This window comes from Amphiura filiformis, chromosome 1 (assembly GCF_039555335.1).
Source record: "Amphiura filiformis chromosome 1, Afil_fr2py, whole genome shotgun sequence".
Lineage (NCBI taxonomy): Eukaryota > Metazoa > Echinodermata > Ophiuroidea > Amphilepidida > Amphiuridae > Amphiura > Amphiura filiformis.
The window spans coordinates 68299250-68317513 of NC_092628.1; the positions used below are offsets into that span (position 1 = coordinate 68299250).

The 18264-nt window shown below is 37.1% G+C and overlaps 1 protein-coding gene across 1 annotated transcript; it reads left to right on the plus strand.

Annotated features, from left to right (window-relative positions):
* The first annotated feature begins 1082 nt into the window (after window positions 1-1082).
* LOC140151933 (acid-sensing ion channel 2-like) lies at window positions 1083-16433 on the plus strand. Its single transcript, XM_072174243.1, has 8 exons — window positions 1083-1453; window positions 6354-6520; window positions 7461-7590; window positions 9114-9304; window positions 9652-9862; window positions 14718-14880; window positions 15715-15806; window positions 15901-16433. The coding sequence occupies exons 1-8, from the start codon at window positions 1135-1137 to the stop codon at window positions 16134-16136; spliced, it is 1509 nt and encodes a 502-aa protein (XP_072030344.1). The 5' UTR covers window positions 1083-1134; the 3' UTR covers window positions 16137-16433.
* The last annotated feature ends 1831 nt before the right edge of the window (window positions 16434-18264 follow it).

Consider the following 18264-nt stretch of genomic DNA (forward strand, 5'->3'; position numbering starts at 1 on the left):
AAATGCCAAATGCCCTCGTAGGATCATAAGGGCTGTGCAATAATTATGAGCCCCAAAAAATCTTTGCCCCCCGCCCTTTGAACAGGCAAAATATTTGGGATCCCAATTTGCAAACCTTAAATGGGCTAGATGTATGTTGCAAGCGCAGCGAGCAGGAAAATTTGCATATTTAAGCGTTGAGGTTTTGACTTTTAAAATCTACATTTTGGTCAAAAAGTCTGCTTGAATAGGTCGTTTTCAACAGATTTTTCACATTCGCTATAAAAATTGAATTGTGTCATCTGTTGACTAATGACAAAGAGTGTGTTTAGCGGGAAGTGTTAGCTTTCATTCGATATAAAAAAAATTCTGATTGGATGAAGGGAACACTTGAGGTTTTGGCAAAAACCAACTTTAGATGTCTATTTTCCACTAGATCTCACACAGCTTTTAAAATGCTATGCACTCAACCATGTAGTGTAATACAGACTGCGTGGAGACTAGACTCGCTCATTCTCGCTGTGCTGGAGAAATTTTTGTGTACTCAGGTGTATCGAGGTGGAAACTGTGCGTAGATGCATTTATAACAGAATCGTTTTTGTAGTCAAAGTTTTTCATATGAAATAAATATTTCACATTCTGCTGTAAAATTAAATACATGTACATGTCAATGATTTTATCATTGTAAATGCTGCTCTCTTTGTCACCCAAGACACGTTAAAAGACAAATATTGCACACACTGTTGTAAAATTAAAATCATGTCAACATGGTCAACGAAATATTGCATATCGTATACGTTTGAAATTTTACCGAGCAATTATTACATAATCATTTCTAATCCTACAAAATGAATGTTCTTTTATAACATTCTATTAAATTTTCTAAAAAATGGCACAAAAGGGTTTTAGTTTAGTGAAGCAGAACTCTGGAACGCCGAAACCAAAATGAATGAAACAAACGGTATTTGAAAGGACAACTCCCTTAATGTTGATGTAAGCATCATGTCACAACAGTATATTCTAATTGCCAAAGATGGCGCTTTCCACTTGCACAATTTTGTTTGAGACAAGCTGTACACACGGTCGTCTTGAGACTTGAATTGCCGCAGTAGCATATTGTATTCGTCGTTACCAGTATTGCATTGTGATATCAAAATGCTGTGTAAAGATTGTCATTTCCGAACGTGGGGTACTGAAGATTCCGATATCCACGGTTTGAAGCACATAACGAGAGAAAAAGGAGGCAAACTCCGTAAATTGGTGTGGTTGACCTGTTTTCTATTAGCAGCGGGATATTTCTTATATTTAGGGTACAATGCGATTTGGAATTATTTGATGCGTCATCATATTACAAAAGTGGATATTACGTATGTAAACCTAGTCGAGTTTCCAGCAGTGACAGTGTGTAACTTTAACAAATATAGGGAATCGGCTCTTACGGAACATGATATCAAGAATGTTGGAATCCACCTCGGTGAGTTAAAGTTATGTTTTCGCATTGTTATTTCATTTTTGTCTGCCATTGTTTATATTTGTTTGTTCGTTTGTTTCCTTGTTTGTTTACTTGCTTTTTGTTTTATTGTCTGGTTATTGTTTAATTTTATAACCTAACGGTGTACAAACGGTTGCATTTCAAGACATTTAATGCTTGTAAAACTTTAGTATAATTCTTATAGCTGATTAGGTTAATTGAGTGCTTTCATTTATACAATACTCGTTTATATCATACCCCTCACTTATAGCCAGAATGGAGTCAAGTGACTCTCTAAGTGGAGTAAACTAGCACTTACTCTCAAAAGGAGTCACCTGACTGTCACAATAGAGTCAGTTGACTCTAACCGTGGTCAATAGACTCTACATTCAGAGTCGTCGAAATTTATGACTCTTCAAGAGAGTCGGACTCCGGAATAGTTTGGCTGTTGAAACCATTGAATGTATTCTCCCATTCCTAAGGGATGGTGGTTCAGCCTAAATTTCTATATGGCGTGAAACTTAAAAGTAAAGTCTCCAATTCCGGTAGGTATATACTTTGAATTTTTATCTTGATGTACATCTATGTGTATCATTATTTTGGGCTATTTCCGAACTGTCGGAGTGACCCTGTAATGGAGTCATGGTGACTCTATAAATGGAGTCTGGGTTACTCTAGAAGCAGAGTCCAGCCACTACGCGACTCTATGTCTAAAATGACTCCCTATTGGGAGTCAAATGACTCCTGTGTAGAGTCATCAACGGTGACTCTTCTGCGGAGTCAAGAAATTTATGACTCATCAAGGGAGTCAGATGACTCTCAATATGGAGTCATTTTAGATATAGATCGCAGAGTGGCTGGACTCTGCTTTTAGAGTCACCCCTGACTCCGGTTTGGCTTTCAGTGCTGTTTATATATAATTTGAGATAATGTTGTCTGAAATAGATACTGTATGCGTTATGAACTGAACAACTAAAAACCAAAAAGGGTGGTGAACCAAAAAGGGCGGTGGTCACTTTGATCGTTGTTATTCGAGTGTCTTTGGATATGACAATAAATGTACTTATCCAATGAACAGTGGCGTAAACTTGGGTCAGGGCGAAATAACTTCATGACATGGTATTTCAGTTTAAATTAACTTATCATGTTAATAAAGAAATGTTTTCATCTTTTCCAATGTCTTTACTTTTGAAGATTCGTCACTAACTGGGGTATAGCACAAAAATGTTAGTGACATTATACTCATGGACCCCTTTCAGTTGATGTTTTGTCTCATTCAAATGAATATAGCATTAGAACACTACAATTAATGACCGTGTTTCTGCGGGTCTTGTTGGATTCCACGTTCAGTTTTCTTTCAGGAATTGTACTGTTGTGCTAGGGACATAGCTTGAAAGATATGTTCATTGTGACAGATCAGAATGTCGCGAATTGCAAAAATCAGTGTGCGACACAAAGTCGGCAATGTAAAACACGCGGCAATATGATATACAAATAAAAAAGCAGTTTCATCATCTCAAGAACATAAAAGTTGTCCTTTTTGGTTGTACAATCGTCATCGATATCTATAGGCTCAGTGATTTACACTGCATAATGTCAAAGCCATACGGCATCTGCATACTTTACATATTGGTTTTTAATTTGAAATGAAATTTAAGCAACTGGAACCGTCAGTGTGCTGTCTGTATGTATTGAAATACATACTTCCTCATCACTTGGTAGTATTATATTCTTACATCGCACTTGTTTCCTGATGCTTAATTATGCTCATTTCAATTATATTTGCTGTTATTACGTGCCTTGATATTTATGACAAGGCGCAATATGATTTTTTTTTCAATTAGCTCTATGTTAAAGCTTTTGTATTGGAGGCACGGAATAATTATTCCCAATTTCTTATTTCACGACCCAAGGACTAAGGGCAAAATTGTACAATTGATTTGTTGGGAGTGGCCTTTCTTTTCCTCAATTCTCTATATATAGGCCAGCATGCTTGTATAAGCTTTTAAAGCTTGGCTTAAGCATTTTGCTTGAGCCTGGTCCCATCAGGACCCAAGTGTGTGTCCACCCCTACCGACCGTTTAAACAAGCAAACAAATACCTGTTTTTGTTTACTTGTTTGTTTGTTTGTTTGTTTGTTTGTGTTTCAAAGCGAGATGATTGCATATTTTTACATCAGTGATGCGATTACTTCGAATGTTCAGTATTCCTGTACATCACTGTTGATTCGCTTACTGGTTAAGTTCCTATCACACAAAATTTGAGAACGTTTTGGCCATTTCAGGTTTATTATTTCTCACTTTTTATAATTATAATTCTTAAAATAATTTTCTCTCTTCTAAGTTCTTGGCATGGAAAGTGCGGGTTAATTTCTGACATTTCAAACCGATTTGTTACGAAAACTTTATATTGTATAAAGAGACATTTTAAAACTACTAAATTAGCGTGATCGATATGCTTGCGATAGATTTCTCAGTGGTGTAGCCAGGGGGGGGGGGTTGCAGAGTTCCCCCACAGAATTTTTTTTTTTCAGGGATAAAGTGGGGACGGCAAAGAGTAAAATGTCCTTAAAATGATTAAAAATGGGACAAAAAACCTGACAAATGTCGACGAAAATTTAGCTTTGCCCCTCGAAAATTAAGAAATGTGGACAAAAATTTGGCTTTGTCCCCTTACACCGAAATCTTGGCTATATGCTAGTAAGACTTCTCAACGGAGACAGCTGCCCCCTTGCCACCACTTGGCTAAGCCAGTGCCAAGAGGCGATTTCTATCTACCCAGCAAACACAAAACGTTTTTAAAACGTTTTATATAGGTTATATTTTGGGTTTTATGTTTTGGTAAAAACGTTTTAATAACATTAAAATGTCGGGTTATATAAAGGTCACGAAGACGTTTAAAACGTTTTGTATGAAAACACACTACAACAATATACAGAAATATTTGTAAAATGTTTTAAAAATGTTATTGTAAAATATTTTTGGCAAACATTTTTTGCGAAATATTTTGTCACCATTTAAATAACATCATGTTAGAATATTTGCAGTAAGTTATCATAAAATGTTTTTGAATGTTTTGAAAACGTTTTATACCCTTTATATAACCCGACATTTAAACGGTTTCTGGCAACCTTTTCTAACCTTTTACGAATGATGTCGAAAACGTTTTGTGTTTGCCGGATATATGCAACTAATAAATGAAGATGTTATCGAATTTAATTTTGTATGTGTCAGTATCGAAAGGTCAGACAAGTAGAAATCAATAATGATAAAATATATGCATAGCAGAGAAATCCATGATGCAGTCATGGTCCATGGCAAAGGCGATTCGACCTTTGTGGCATTAAACCCAGTTAACAGGAAATTAATCCAGTAAATCGATTCAGTAAAGCAAATAAGCTCATGCATTCGATCACTAACGGCAACCAGCTTCGGTCGATTACCCCAGCTGCAGCGTGTAAACTCTAATTTGCATAGAGGCTGTACGTGAAATTATTGATTGGCTCCAAACAAAGGATTTGAACCGGTGCACGTAATCATGGCGCAGTGCAGTCCATTCAATCAAATGTTGTCATCAACCTATTTGATCGCAGTGCATTGTTATGTGTGTGAGACGAACTGTCGCGGTTGATTGCAATCAAACAAACGATGTCTTATGTATTACTTTGTTCCGTGATGAAAATCGTGATGTTTTATTTCATCACGCTTTAAAACAAACGATTTCTCATGTATTACTTTGTTTCGTGATGACAATTTTGATGTTTTATTTCATCACTCACGAAAAATTGATTTCTTATGTATTACTTTGTTTCGGGATGAAAATCGTGATGTTTTATTTCATCATCACGCTCTAAAACAAACGATTTCTTATGCATTATATTTGTTTTGTGATGAAAATCGTGATGTTTTATTTCATCACGCTCTAAACAATAATTATAGTTACATGCATTTCTTAATCTTATTAAAACGGTAGGCCCTATGTTGTTTAGAAAAAATGTAGAAAGTGATGATGATGATGATGTCGATGATGATGATGATGATGATGATGATGATGATGATGATGATGATGATGATGATGATGATGATGTCTCCAAAAGTGTCCCGGTTTGTTTTTTCTTGCCCTAAATCGTGCGTATCTATTAATAAGGCACTTCAATAATCAATAATCAGTCCCGTGACGGCCTCCACTAACTAGCTACTAACTTGGGTTTATGGGCGCTGATATTTCATGTTCACTGTCACTTATTTATCAGAAAAGTGCGACCCTTTGTCAATCACCTACAGTACCCAATTTCGGCATACTATATAAGAAACTCATCATGATGATTGCCAGAGAATAGTTAAGATGTAGCTTGTACCGTTTTTTGTGGCATCCTTCAGAAGTGAGCGGTCCGATACCAATATTTTCGGTCAAATCTCCATTCAATTAACACGGGGAGTTGGCTAGCTATGCCTTGCCCTCACTCATATTTTACAAAAGTGCGACTATTTCTGAACATCTAACCTAGCTGTAATTTTAGGTCATGTTAGAGAAATATATTTGCTAGAAGTTTGGAGAATAGCTAACATATTGGCTGGTTATTTTTCACACAGTGATGTTAACTAGGCAAGTGCCCATTCTTGCAACGTACATCATTTGTAGGGGTCACGCGTCAATGGTGAGAGCACTGTGTATTGTGTATAGGAAAACGGACAGTAACTGCAGTATGCACGAAAAGTCAAAATATTGGGTGCCAGAAGCCACTTCCTTTTAAAATACTTTAAAGATACACGTATATTAAATGTTAAAGAAGTAAAAACTGGTATGAAATAGGGGTCGAAAATGGTCTTAATGACTGAATGTGAAGATCTGAGAAACACGGCATGACATAATTTGCTGTCTCTTTCATTGTTTCTATGTTTAGGAATAATTGACAAAGACCACAACCTAATTGACCCTCACCTGTATCCGGAAGAATTCCAACAATGGCTGCAGGAAGTTGATTGGTCTAAAGTTGATAATGATGGAAACTACAACATGACCGAATTTCAACTCCGAACTGGACATCAATTGGAAGATATGATTATCAAGGTAAGAGATGTAAAAGTGGGTATTGGTGAATCTAACGGACACAAAACACATCAAGGATCAACAAATGCCACAAGAGGATACTTTGAATATACGAACAACAAGAAAGAAAAAGAGGAAGGTATGCCAACTTGACGTGAGGAAACAAGTAAATTACAGACTAGGCAAAGTTCGAAGGCCAAAATGACCAATTCCAGAGCCCACAGAAGTGTCAGGGAAATAGTACAAACATAATACTGGAACAAGCAATAAAAATCACTGGGCCCATAAGCAGACAAACTAAACCAAGCACACAAAAAACAACCGACATTTCGAGGAGATAAACTGCTCTTCCTCAAGGACAGACAACAAAATATAAAATAAAACAACGAAAAGTACATGCTGTAGTTTAAAACAAATTCAAATCAAACACTGAAGGCAAGTCAAATGGAACTCAGTCAATATCAAACGTTGTTTCAAACAAGACAACAAGCTTAGAGCAAAATAAGCTGTGTATGACAGCAAGTTCACTACTATGTACTTAGTGAAATTGCTTTCACGATAAGTTAATTAGAATTCAGACCAGCCATCTTTTGAAATGGATGCTATATTCACTGATCATAATTTGAAAGTCATAATCCACATTTACGCCCAAGAGTCACCAAAGGTTTCTTCCTCATACAACAAAAAATTAAAGCTTGATTTCTTTTGTTCCCTGGTATTTTTCACTACGTACAAAATAATATTTTATAGAACCATACTATTGAGTAAAACTTAATGTCCCAAACAATATTAATCTTTAATATTTTAAAGACCCATTTATCATGTTTATCAATAAATGATTGACCAATCAAAAGGCAATATGGACAATAAACAAACATTTATTTCGTTTCATTTCAACCGGTATATCCCCTTAATATATCGGCAATAACTCATTTTATAACTGCCCTTGCTTCGTTTATAGTGCGATTGGAAGGACGAGCCGTGTTCTCATAGGGATTTCGTTCACAGGTTTACACATCATGGAAATTGCTATACATTCAATGATTGGACACATGGAGATATAAGGCACATGTCAACCACTGCAGGGGCTAGTAAGTATCTAGCACACGCAAAATATTGTTGTTACCCTTCAAGCAGGGAGTATTATAACAGTTTGATGGGAATTTATCCTGGGAATTTATACTATCAAATACATTTTTGGCTAAATACCTTGTACTTACAATTTCATCAGGCTGCCGTTGGCGGTGCTAGAAGCTGGGGGACAATATTCGGTAAGAAATAGCTCCCTTCATCTCCATTCATGGTTGTATGATCCAAATTGCCTCTCTGTCTTTTTGTTCTTGTTGGTCTTCCTTGTTTTGATATTTGTGTCCTCCCAGCTTATGACATGCAGGCTGACATGGTTGTTTTGACTTTTGAGCAACATGGTGATAGCCGATTTATTTATTTCTGCGACTCAGTGGTTGTTTTCTCTTGTATTTTGTATTTTTAGCTGTTTTTCCATTCTCCCTGGTGTTCCTTGATATGCTTGAGACGTGCCCCAAATAAGCGGGACGTTCCACCAATGTAGGCTATATTTATATTCAGTTCTTGCATGGCATCTCGTAGACATAATCTGAGGTGTGCAACATGTCCCGTCAGTCCTCGGAATGAACTACAACGACTTTTCCTGTTGGTGAGGCGTTTCGTTTAAGACTTTTACTTCTGACCATTTTGTTGTTGTTGTTGTTGTTGTTGTTGTTGTTGTTGTTGTTGTTGTTGTTGTTGTTGAAGGCTCATTCAAGGTCCCGAATAGCTTCAGCGCCTGTTTGATTTTACTTCCTCCTATTGCTTTGTCCGCTAGTTCTGTGTTCATTTCTGTCCATAAGCGTATTCAGATCAGGCTGATTTTATGTTCTAACGGATGGTGGGATTTTAAATGCAAGTAGCGGTCCTTATGTTTCTTTTTACGGTACACAAGTAACTTGATGAAGCCATATCTTCTTTGCGAGTGATCAGAGGAACTATTCCTAGTATTTTCGACTAGCTTCTAGCACCGCTAACGGTAGCAACTTCAGAGAAGAAGTAAGGTTGACAACCTGATGAAGTCCTGCATAGAATCATGAAACTGTAACTAAAGTATGTAACCAAAAGATTTAATAGCATAAATTCCCATCAAACAGTTTTTATCGACAACCCAGATGAACCTAATACAACAAAGGGAGTATTATAGTGGTGTACCATCAACTTTTTGACAGTTTCAAAATTACAATCTAAAATCTCAACGTTTTAGACTCGAATGATTGCCATTTGTAGAATGTTTAAGCATAACAATCCTATATCCTAATATAGGATAATTAGCGGGAAGATGTTCTTCCAAGTGCATGCAAATCGCCTGTTGTCCTATATGACAAAAATGGATATATAGACCAAGCCATCCAAAAGGGATTTCTAGCAGTTTTCCTGCTGCCTACAAATGGGAGCAGTCAGATGTGGTGGGGTGGTAGTCTGAGGTGAAATCACTAGAGTTGAAACGTATAAAGTGTGAGTTTAACATCCTCATTTTTCTTCGAATTGTTTATAATTAACAATTCTCAGTTGAAACTAACATTCCAAATGAACTTGAAATTATTAGGTAACGGTTTACGTCTGATCATTGATATCGAGGAGATTGAATACACCCCTACTAATGACCTTGACGCTGCAGGTTTAGAGGCAGGTATCAAGGTCATGCTGCATCACCCCACAGAGCCACCTTACATCAAAGAATTGGGGTTTAGTACCGCGCCAGGAATGCATACTTATGTCACAATGAAGCATGAAGAGGTAAAGATGAAAAGTAAATTTACAATGCATTAGTTTACATTAAAGGTAACATTAGGACGTTACCGCTTATTAAATTATGCCTTTTGCAAACAATTTGGACCATTTTGGTACTAGACTAGACTTGTTGAAATTGTTAACCGTTTTTGTTGCTGATCTTCATGATCCGCACCTTTTAAACTATACCTATGGATATTAGAAAATCAAGTTGTTCAATCTTACGAAAGAACCACATTCAATTATTGATGAGAACTATTAGAGTTCCCAGAACCAGACGAGCATAATTTGCATCAGAACAACTCGATCTCTAGTAACAGCATAAACATAAATAATATAACGGTTTTATTTAGGTATCCAGTCTTGGCCCTCCATATACGAATTGTAAATCTGATGGTAACGCAGGAATGAAATATTACAGTCATTATTCACTTCAAGCTTGTCGACTTGAATGCGAAACAGATGTCATTGTTGAGGACTGTGGTTGTAGGTTAGCAGAACAACCAGGTGACGCTGAAATATGCAACCCAGAAAACACACATTTGTGTGCTCGTCCATTACTAGGTAAGATATCTGAGGTCAAAGGTCACAGACGTCAACTATTTGAGCAACCATGTCGTTGAAATATACAGCTTTAAAACAGTTCAAAAAGAGTTCAAATAACCTTTAGCTGTCTTTGAGATTATGCAATCTAATAACACGCATCTCAACTACTACAAGAGTTATCTGAGGTCAAAGTTACTAGAGGTCAAATGTATGTCATAGAAGATGAGTACGAGCCACACTCCACCAGGCTGAGTTTTGTAAGTTTTAATGCAGTTGGCATTACTGAATAAATTCATCAGGTTTAAAGATAAATAAATACGAAGATTCTTCTAAACATAACCACATTTTACTCACTAGTTTGATAGTGTTTGACGGTTTCGATTTTCATGGTCGAAAAGCATAATCAGAATATTGATTGATCATCACTTCTTCCGCCTGAGCAAATCCCAAAAACAGAGGGTGTAGAATTGAATTGTCACTCAGTAGAGGATTATTATACATTACTTATATACACTCATAGAAATGACTTGTTCGCCTTGTTGGCGCAATTCAAAAGGAGTAAGTTTGGACAACTCAAAAATAGTGTAAAAGTTGCCAAAACAAAATTCATTTTAGTTATCCGAACTTAAAAATGCTGAAAAAGCTCAAAAAGTTCCGTCAACTAATCAACTTTGTTGGCATTACTTAAAAAGTTGATGTAAGTCGTTGCGTCAGCTTTTTAAGTAATGCCAACTTCTGAATTCAAGTTCAGGGAACTTAGAAAAATAAACAAGGTTCAAAGAACCAATTAGTTGAGTTATTGTAACTCAACATGTAAGTTGATGTAACTCGTTCATTTTAAGTTACTGGTACTTATTGTTTTGAGTTATCCCAATTTGGTACTTTGTTACTTAATTCACGTAATTGGATCATTTTCTGCACAATTAGCAGTATTCAAATATTTATTTTTGTAATCAGTGCAAAATTGTGTATACTATAGCACACCTTTAGAAAATTATGCTAACCTAGGCTAGTTTCATTTTCTGAGTTATAACAACTCAATAAAGTAAGTGCAAATGAGTGCGACCAACATAATGATATCGAGTCAGCGCTACTCAAAATTGTACGCGTTGGCATTACTCGGAAAGTTGACGCAACGATATGGGCGGCCGTGAGGGCCAAAAGGGTCTCAAAACCACACAAGGGTCTCAAAAGTACAATAAGGTCTCAAAAACACACAAAGGTCTCAGAAATAAACACACAACAAGGTCTCAAAAGTATAATAAGGTCTCAAAAACACAGAAAGCTCTCAGAAACAAACACACAGTAATGTCTCAATAGCACAATACGGTCTCAAAAACAGAGAAAGGTCTCAGAAACAAACACACAACAATGTCTCAATAGTATAATAAGGTCTCAAATACAGAGAAAGGTCTCAAAAACAGAGAAAGGTCTCAAAAAACAGAAAAAGGTCTCAAAAAACACGTTATGGTCTCAAAAACACGTTATGGTCTCAAAAACACGTTACGGTCTCAAAAACACGTTATGGTCTCAAAAACTCGTTATGATCTCAAAAACACGTTATGGTCTCAAAAACACGTTATGGTCTCAAAATCACGTTATGGTCTCAAAAACACGTTATGGTCTCAAAAACACGTTATGGTCTCAAAAATACGTCAAGGTCTCAAACCAGGTATTACAACCGACCGTTATATGTGCAGTACCGCATGCAGTACTGCACATATAAGCTTGCAGTTTTGCATGCGAAACTACACATTCCGTCACGCACTTCCGCATGAGGAACTACATATCCCAACTTGCATTTCCGCATGCGGTGATGCAGGTCGGGATGTGCAGTTCCGCATGGGGAACTGCAATATTTTTGGTGCATTTCCGCATGGGGAATTGCAATATTTTTGGTGTATTTCCGCATGGTGAACTGCAATATTTTTGGTGTATTTCCGCACGGGGAACTGCAATATTTATGGTCTATTTTCGCATGGGGAACTGCAATATTTTTGGTGTATTTCCACATGGGGAACTGCAATTTGTTTGTGGCATTTCCGCATGCAAAATTAGCTATGCGCATACTTAATATTTTTTTTAGAATTATGCAAATATGTGATTGAAAATGCAAAAACTAAAACAGTCATTACTTTCAACAGTATACATGCCAAACTGTAACTCTGTAGGTGGTAGGGTTGAGGAGAAATGACGTCCCAAAAATGTCTAATTCGCCCTTCCGGCGGCCATATTGGATACCTAAATTGCATACTTGAGTGAAATCGCTTAATTTTTGTCAGTCATCGAATTTGGGCCAAGAAAGAAAATAACCAGGACTTAGATAAAGAAAAAAGTTTTTCATGGGTTTTATAGTACTCGTCATAATATATCATACTGATTGGTTTAGATGGTTTGTTTATCATAAATTATTTATAATATGAAGACCGGTGGCTATTGAGTGTTGAGACATGCTGACGATTACCACTGATTACCGTAAACATCGGCCCTTTTCTGATTCATAAAATATGAATGAATGAATGAATGAATGAATGATCTCACCGGTGCTATTGATGTGCATCATTTGAGATCTGCGTGAATTGGTAATCGATAACCGTTGCCTGCAGTACCACAGTAGAACTGCACATGCCATAGAAAGTGTACACAAAATCCGTCACTTCAACTTTCAATTACTCGCTTGTATCAGGGGAGTTAAGACTTTTGTTTGAAAAAATATGATCTCCAAAGTATTGTGAAACTATCCATAGCTATCAATATCTAAGCCGCTCTTATTTATGTTTTGTATGTATTTGCTATGGAGCAAGCAGATGCATGATGGGCTACTCCCTTCAGCTGCTGTGCGTTGGACCTATACTAGAATGTGGTCACAATGTCAAGTTGATCATTATTATAATAGTCATCATTAAGAGGCGTGTAAAATTTATTTTAATAAAATTAATTTCATTCAATACTAATATTATAGGCCTCTATACTAAACCGGCCTTTCGGACAAGACTTTCCAAGGTATATTTTCTTTTAATTACAACAAATGAAACGTAAAGTAAAACGATAGTAGTCCTAATATTGAAGTGAATAAATTCATATCTAAAATCGGACATGCGACAGTAATTGTTACATGCGACATTAATTTAATTATTCTCCTCAGCGAGACTACAATAAAACATAAAAACTCTTACCCACTGTACATCTAGTCTTGTATGTGCAGTTCCCAGTGGCGTAACTAGCGCGGGGAGGGGGGGGGGGGGGTGAACCCTTGTCCCCCCCCCCCCATGAAAAGGTAAAGTAGGCCTACTTCTGAGAGTTATTAATTAACCTCATTATTTGGTCATTTTAACCTTTAAAAAACTCAAATTTTGCACGCTTTGCGCACATTTATTCAACTTTTGAAGTTTTGTACCACATGTCACCAGTTTATCTTCAACTTATGCCATATTTTCTGCGCGCTTCGCTCGCATTTGTACCATAAACTTCTTTTGTCGCCATAAGGTGCTGGATTCACTGTACTTCAAGACAATCCTTCCAACCCCATCCCTCCCATGTCAAAAAGAAATCTACGCCACTGTTCCGGGGACACATTCCAAGCAGATCCCATGACTCTAACTTAGACTCCCCCTTCCTCGTGTCGACAGTGCGACATAGTAATTTAATTTAGCATGATGAAATGCCTATTAAAATGACGCATAGGCCTATTCACTGCATGTCACAGCACATAGTCATTTGACTTAAACTTTCACAAAAATGCAACATAATTTTGATTAATACATCCCATTCGTAAACACACCAAAAATATTGCAATTCTCCAAGCGGAAATGCACCAAAAATGTTGCAGTTCCCCATGCGGAACTGCACATCCCGATGTGCATCACCGCATGTGGAAATTGGGATGTGTAGTTCCGCATGCGGATGTGCGTGACGGAATGTGCAGTTTCGCATGCGGAACTGCAAGCGGATGTGTGCAGTACTGCATGCGGTACTGCACATATAACGGTTGTAATACCTGGTTTGAGAGTGAGTGCGAGTGCAATGCAGTTTATAGTGTCAGTTCCAGACGCTATAGAGACTGCTTCGTCACTGAACAAACTGTCTGGCGCACAGAGACTACGCCTGGTAAATAATTATATTGTACAGGCAGGGAAACTAAGTCAATACACGTGTATCTGCTATATGTAAGCCGATATACATATATTCAAGCGCAATGAACATGTTTGGTATTGCGCTATAGTAAGCGCCGTATATTATTATTATATTGATTTTCAGACGATGAGATCTTTAGATACAGGGGTAGAAAATGATGAATACCTCCCGATATTTTGATTTCAAAAGAGGCCAATTGTCAGGCTTGCACTTGAATATATGTGTTGAAAGTACATGATAATCTTAAGTGAGTGTATTGAACTTCAACTGTGCGTTTTGAAATCAAAAACTTCAGATTTTATATGTGCAGAGCAAAAAAATGACAGCTGCCCTCATTCGTAAACACTCGGTTTATAGAATATAACACAGTACTGGCGCAGCTTGGACCACTGGTGGAGGCAGTCTAAAGCAGATGACATAGAGCCTTAGTCGGAGGTCCCTCGGTCCATGGTCTCAGAACTATTAACGGAACAAAATTGCCATGCGTGGCTGTAGAAGAACTATTGGATTCGATCTACCACCATGGCGACTTCTGCCATGAAGATATCGGGGCGATCTGTGTGTCGAGACACTTGGGAGAGACGTTAACAGAAACATCATGTTCACAGACTCTGTGATATATTTGGTGTTGATTTCGTAAGTTCTCTTTCTTCCTTTTCATGAACGCTGAGACATTTTCAGAAACCATTGTGTCACACCCTCCCCAATAACATATCATGGTTTGGTTTTTTTTTCACAGATAAGGTAGTAAAAGGTACATCAGATCATGAAGACTGCGCATGTCGCAACCCATGTGAGGTGAAGCGTTACCCATCAACTTTTTCTTTGTCAAGATTACGACCAGCTTTCATCGAGAAAATGTTCCGCAACACAGAACACAACATGACAGAGGAATACATCGCGTATGTAATTTGAGATTAGAATATCAGTGAAACAGCCTCCATACAAAGTGATGTATCCGATATATATATATAATTAATTTGAGAAGAATTAAGATTTGTTTGTCTTTCCCTCCTCTTTGGTTTAAGGTGATTTTACGAAAATACGAGGATATTTTATAATTGTCTTGTATTTGATTGACGGCCTGAACAATGTACAAAGCTTTGACGCAACAATGGCGTGATATAAAGGCCAATATTTATATTTGGTGGAAAAAATTTGATCGGAAAAATAAAAATATACACCTCAAATGAGCTATGACTCCACGCTTTTTTTTCTTATATTAACAGAAACAAGCATCAGGCTAGTAAAATTATGAAATGACACACCACTAATCATGCTAATTGCATCATAATCCATCTCACATCCATCCATCAGTTGTATGTATAAAAGCTTTAATGTACGATTTTCTTCCAATTTCAAATTTGTTGTTATATACTCAAAATGCTGAAATAATGCTAGTATTAATTATTGTGAAGTGTTTCTGTCCATTTTGAGCTGAAATAACAAGGTAAGGTGAAAGAAACCCTGCTGGTTATTTTGGCCGTTTAACACACAGGTCTATAGGAGGACATAATATCATAATTCAAGAATTATGACATTATGTCGAACTTTGATATGTTGAACTACAAACACAACACATTTGGCTGATTCCATTTAGGTGCAAGTTGGGACATGTGTAAACATTACAAATATGCCAAAAAATCAGGTTTGAAATTTTTTTACCAATTTCATATTATAAGATCGTACATTACGGCTTTACACTTTCTTACCAAATGCATTTTTCTTTTTTTCAGGAAGAACATTGCCGTGATATCAGTATACTACGAAGCACTCAATTACGAAACCATTGACCAGCTACCGGAAATGGATTTTTTGTCTCTTCTAGGTAAGATGGTACCTATACGATTTCAAAGTACTTTCTACATGCTCACTGTGACGATTCTGACCAACTGACTCTTTATATTCCAATTTCGTTACAGCAACCATTGGCGGCAACCTGGGGCTCTTTCTCGGTGCAAGCTTTCTTAGTTTTATTCAAATCGTGGAATACCTGACAGACGAGACTCTCATATGTCTTAGATGTATGAAGAAAAATGACACGATTGAAACATCCGAAACATCCGAACCATCATCCGAAACATCCATATCTAATGGCAGAAGAAAATATAGTGATCAGCAACTGATGGTAGTAGTGATGGATTTCGATTGTAAATGATATTGCCCAACACTTAATATCTTGCAATAGTCTGTGCTACGTCACAGACCGTGTAACTATATTACTCATAGGGAGAGAAACTCTTGGAAACCATAGTGGTAACATGCTCGCTGCTCGCTTCGCTCACTTTTCGAAAGGCATCGCGGTTTGCAAAATGGGGCTTGTGCCCCCTCAATCGCGTGTAGTCTTTAACAAAGACTAAACTTGCAATAGAGACATGCGTATATAGAAATCTATAGTCAAGCGATCTTCCGATCATGTTATTCAAATCGTGTAATATCTGACAGACGAGACTCTCATATGAGCTCATATGTCTTGGATGTATAAAGAAAAATGACACGATTGAAACATCTGAAAATGGTAGAGGAAAATACAATGATCAGCAACTGATGGTGGTAGTGATGGATTTTGATTATATTATAAATGATATTGCCCAACTCTTAATATCTATCCTAGTATCGTTTATATTAATAAATGCCCGCCCAAGCCGGGTCTCAAAATGGCGGGTGTCAGGTAAAAACCATAATTATCAGTTTTAACTGATAATTATGATGTTTTTAACTGACGTGCGACATGTAAGTACTACAGTTTACAGCCATCGACAGTGGTACAAAACGTCGAGAAATAATGGATTTGGAATGCTATGTTATAAAGACTTCGACGATGTTGTGTCACGAAACGAAGACACTTAATGAATCTGCCACATTGCACAGACACCGGGGCACTCCAATTTAAAAGAATAAACGCCACGTTAATAAAGACGCTTTTGGGGGATGAGTCTCAAATCATCTGTTTTAACATTAATGTACAAACTCGTAGCAAATTTGAAGCATTTAAAATAGACCCAGGTTTTAGCACATGAATCTCTTCTTTATAACCAGTCAAGATTAATAGGTAAATTTTCACGGGAAAATTTTCTGGACACGTGACCAATGCGTATCAATGTGAGTGTAACCTCGAGCCTGATCCCTGACCCCCGGCGGTGACCTCACTATTCAAGTCTTAGTTATTTTGAATTGGAAAAGTATTTTGGCCGCAGTTTGGATAGAAATTCGTGCATTGCAAAATTATTAAAAATGATGCAAACTTAATTTCTTCACAATATCATGAAAGCGTAATTTCAAAAATATTTACCTACGTAAAAAAATATTTATTTACGGAAACTTTTGTTATAACATTATTAACTTCCGACAAGTAACTTATTTTGCATCCAAGGAGAAATCCTTCCTATTCAAATACATTGCCTCATTTCAAATATATAGTTTTAGTTTTGGTTTTGGTTTTGGTCACGTGGTTTCCTATTGTCCTGCCTAACCACTTGAATCATAAGATATCGAACTCATTGTTTCTACCTTTTGTTTAAAACCGAACATTTGTGTCAGTCAGTTTCGGTTTTGGTTTCAGTTTCTTATAAGTGGTGTGGATCGTAAAATTATTTGATTTGAAGTTACCTACTCTAAGTATACAAAAGAAATGTTTAAATTTCGCAGTGCAATATTCACGAGGAGAGAAATCGAGCATGGTAATCTATATTGAAAGACGTGGTTTACAAAACCGAATAAGTCTAGGCTAATTCAGCTGTGAAAAAATATAGACCATCGAAATATTTGCATTCGACATTACAAAAGGGGTCACTATAATTGTAATTGTATAGGTGCTATAAACAAAATCGATTCATGTCCTTAATCCCATGTACCAGAATCGATGGAAGGCCATTATATGACCTCTAATAACCTAATGACTTTTACTGAAGCAATTTTTACTGCAAAAAGTAGAAGATAGAGGGGAAAAGAGATTGTGTGGGGTGTGTGTGTGTGGGGTGGGGGGGTGGTTGGAGGGCAAGGGGATATGGGCCGGGAGAGAGAGAAACAGATGAGAGAGAGCATTGGAAGTGAAAGAGAAGGGGGAGGAGAGCTCGAGATGAAGATATCGAAGATAGGGGAGGAGGAGGGGGAAAGCGGTAATTTAGGGAAGAGGTGGTAGAGGGAGGGAGCCCCTCTTAAAGAGGTATGGGTTGTGCTTCCGGGGATAATAAACTAATTCATAATCAAATCATCTCCATGCATCGTTTATGTTTCATACAAACAAACAAATCCCCCACCCCGCCCCATCCTTCAATATACGCGCA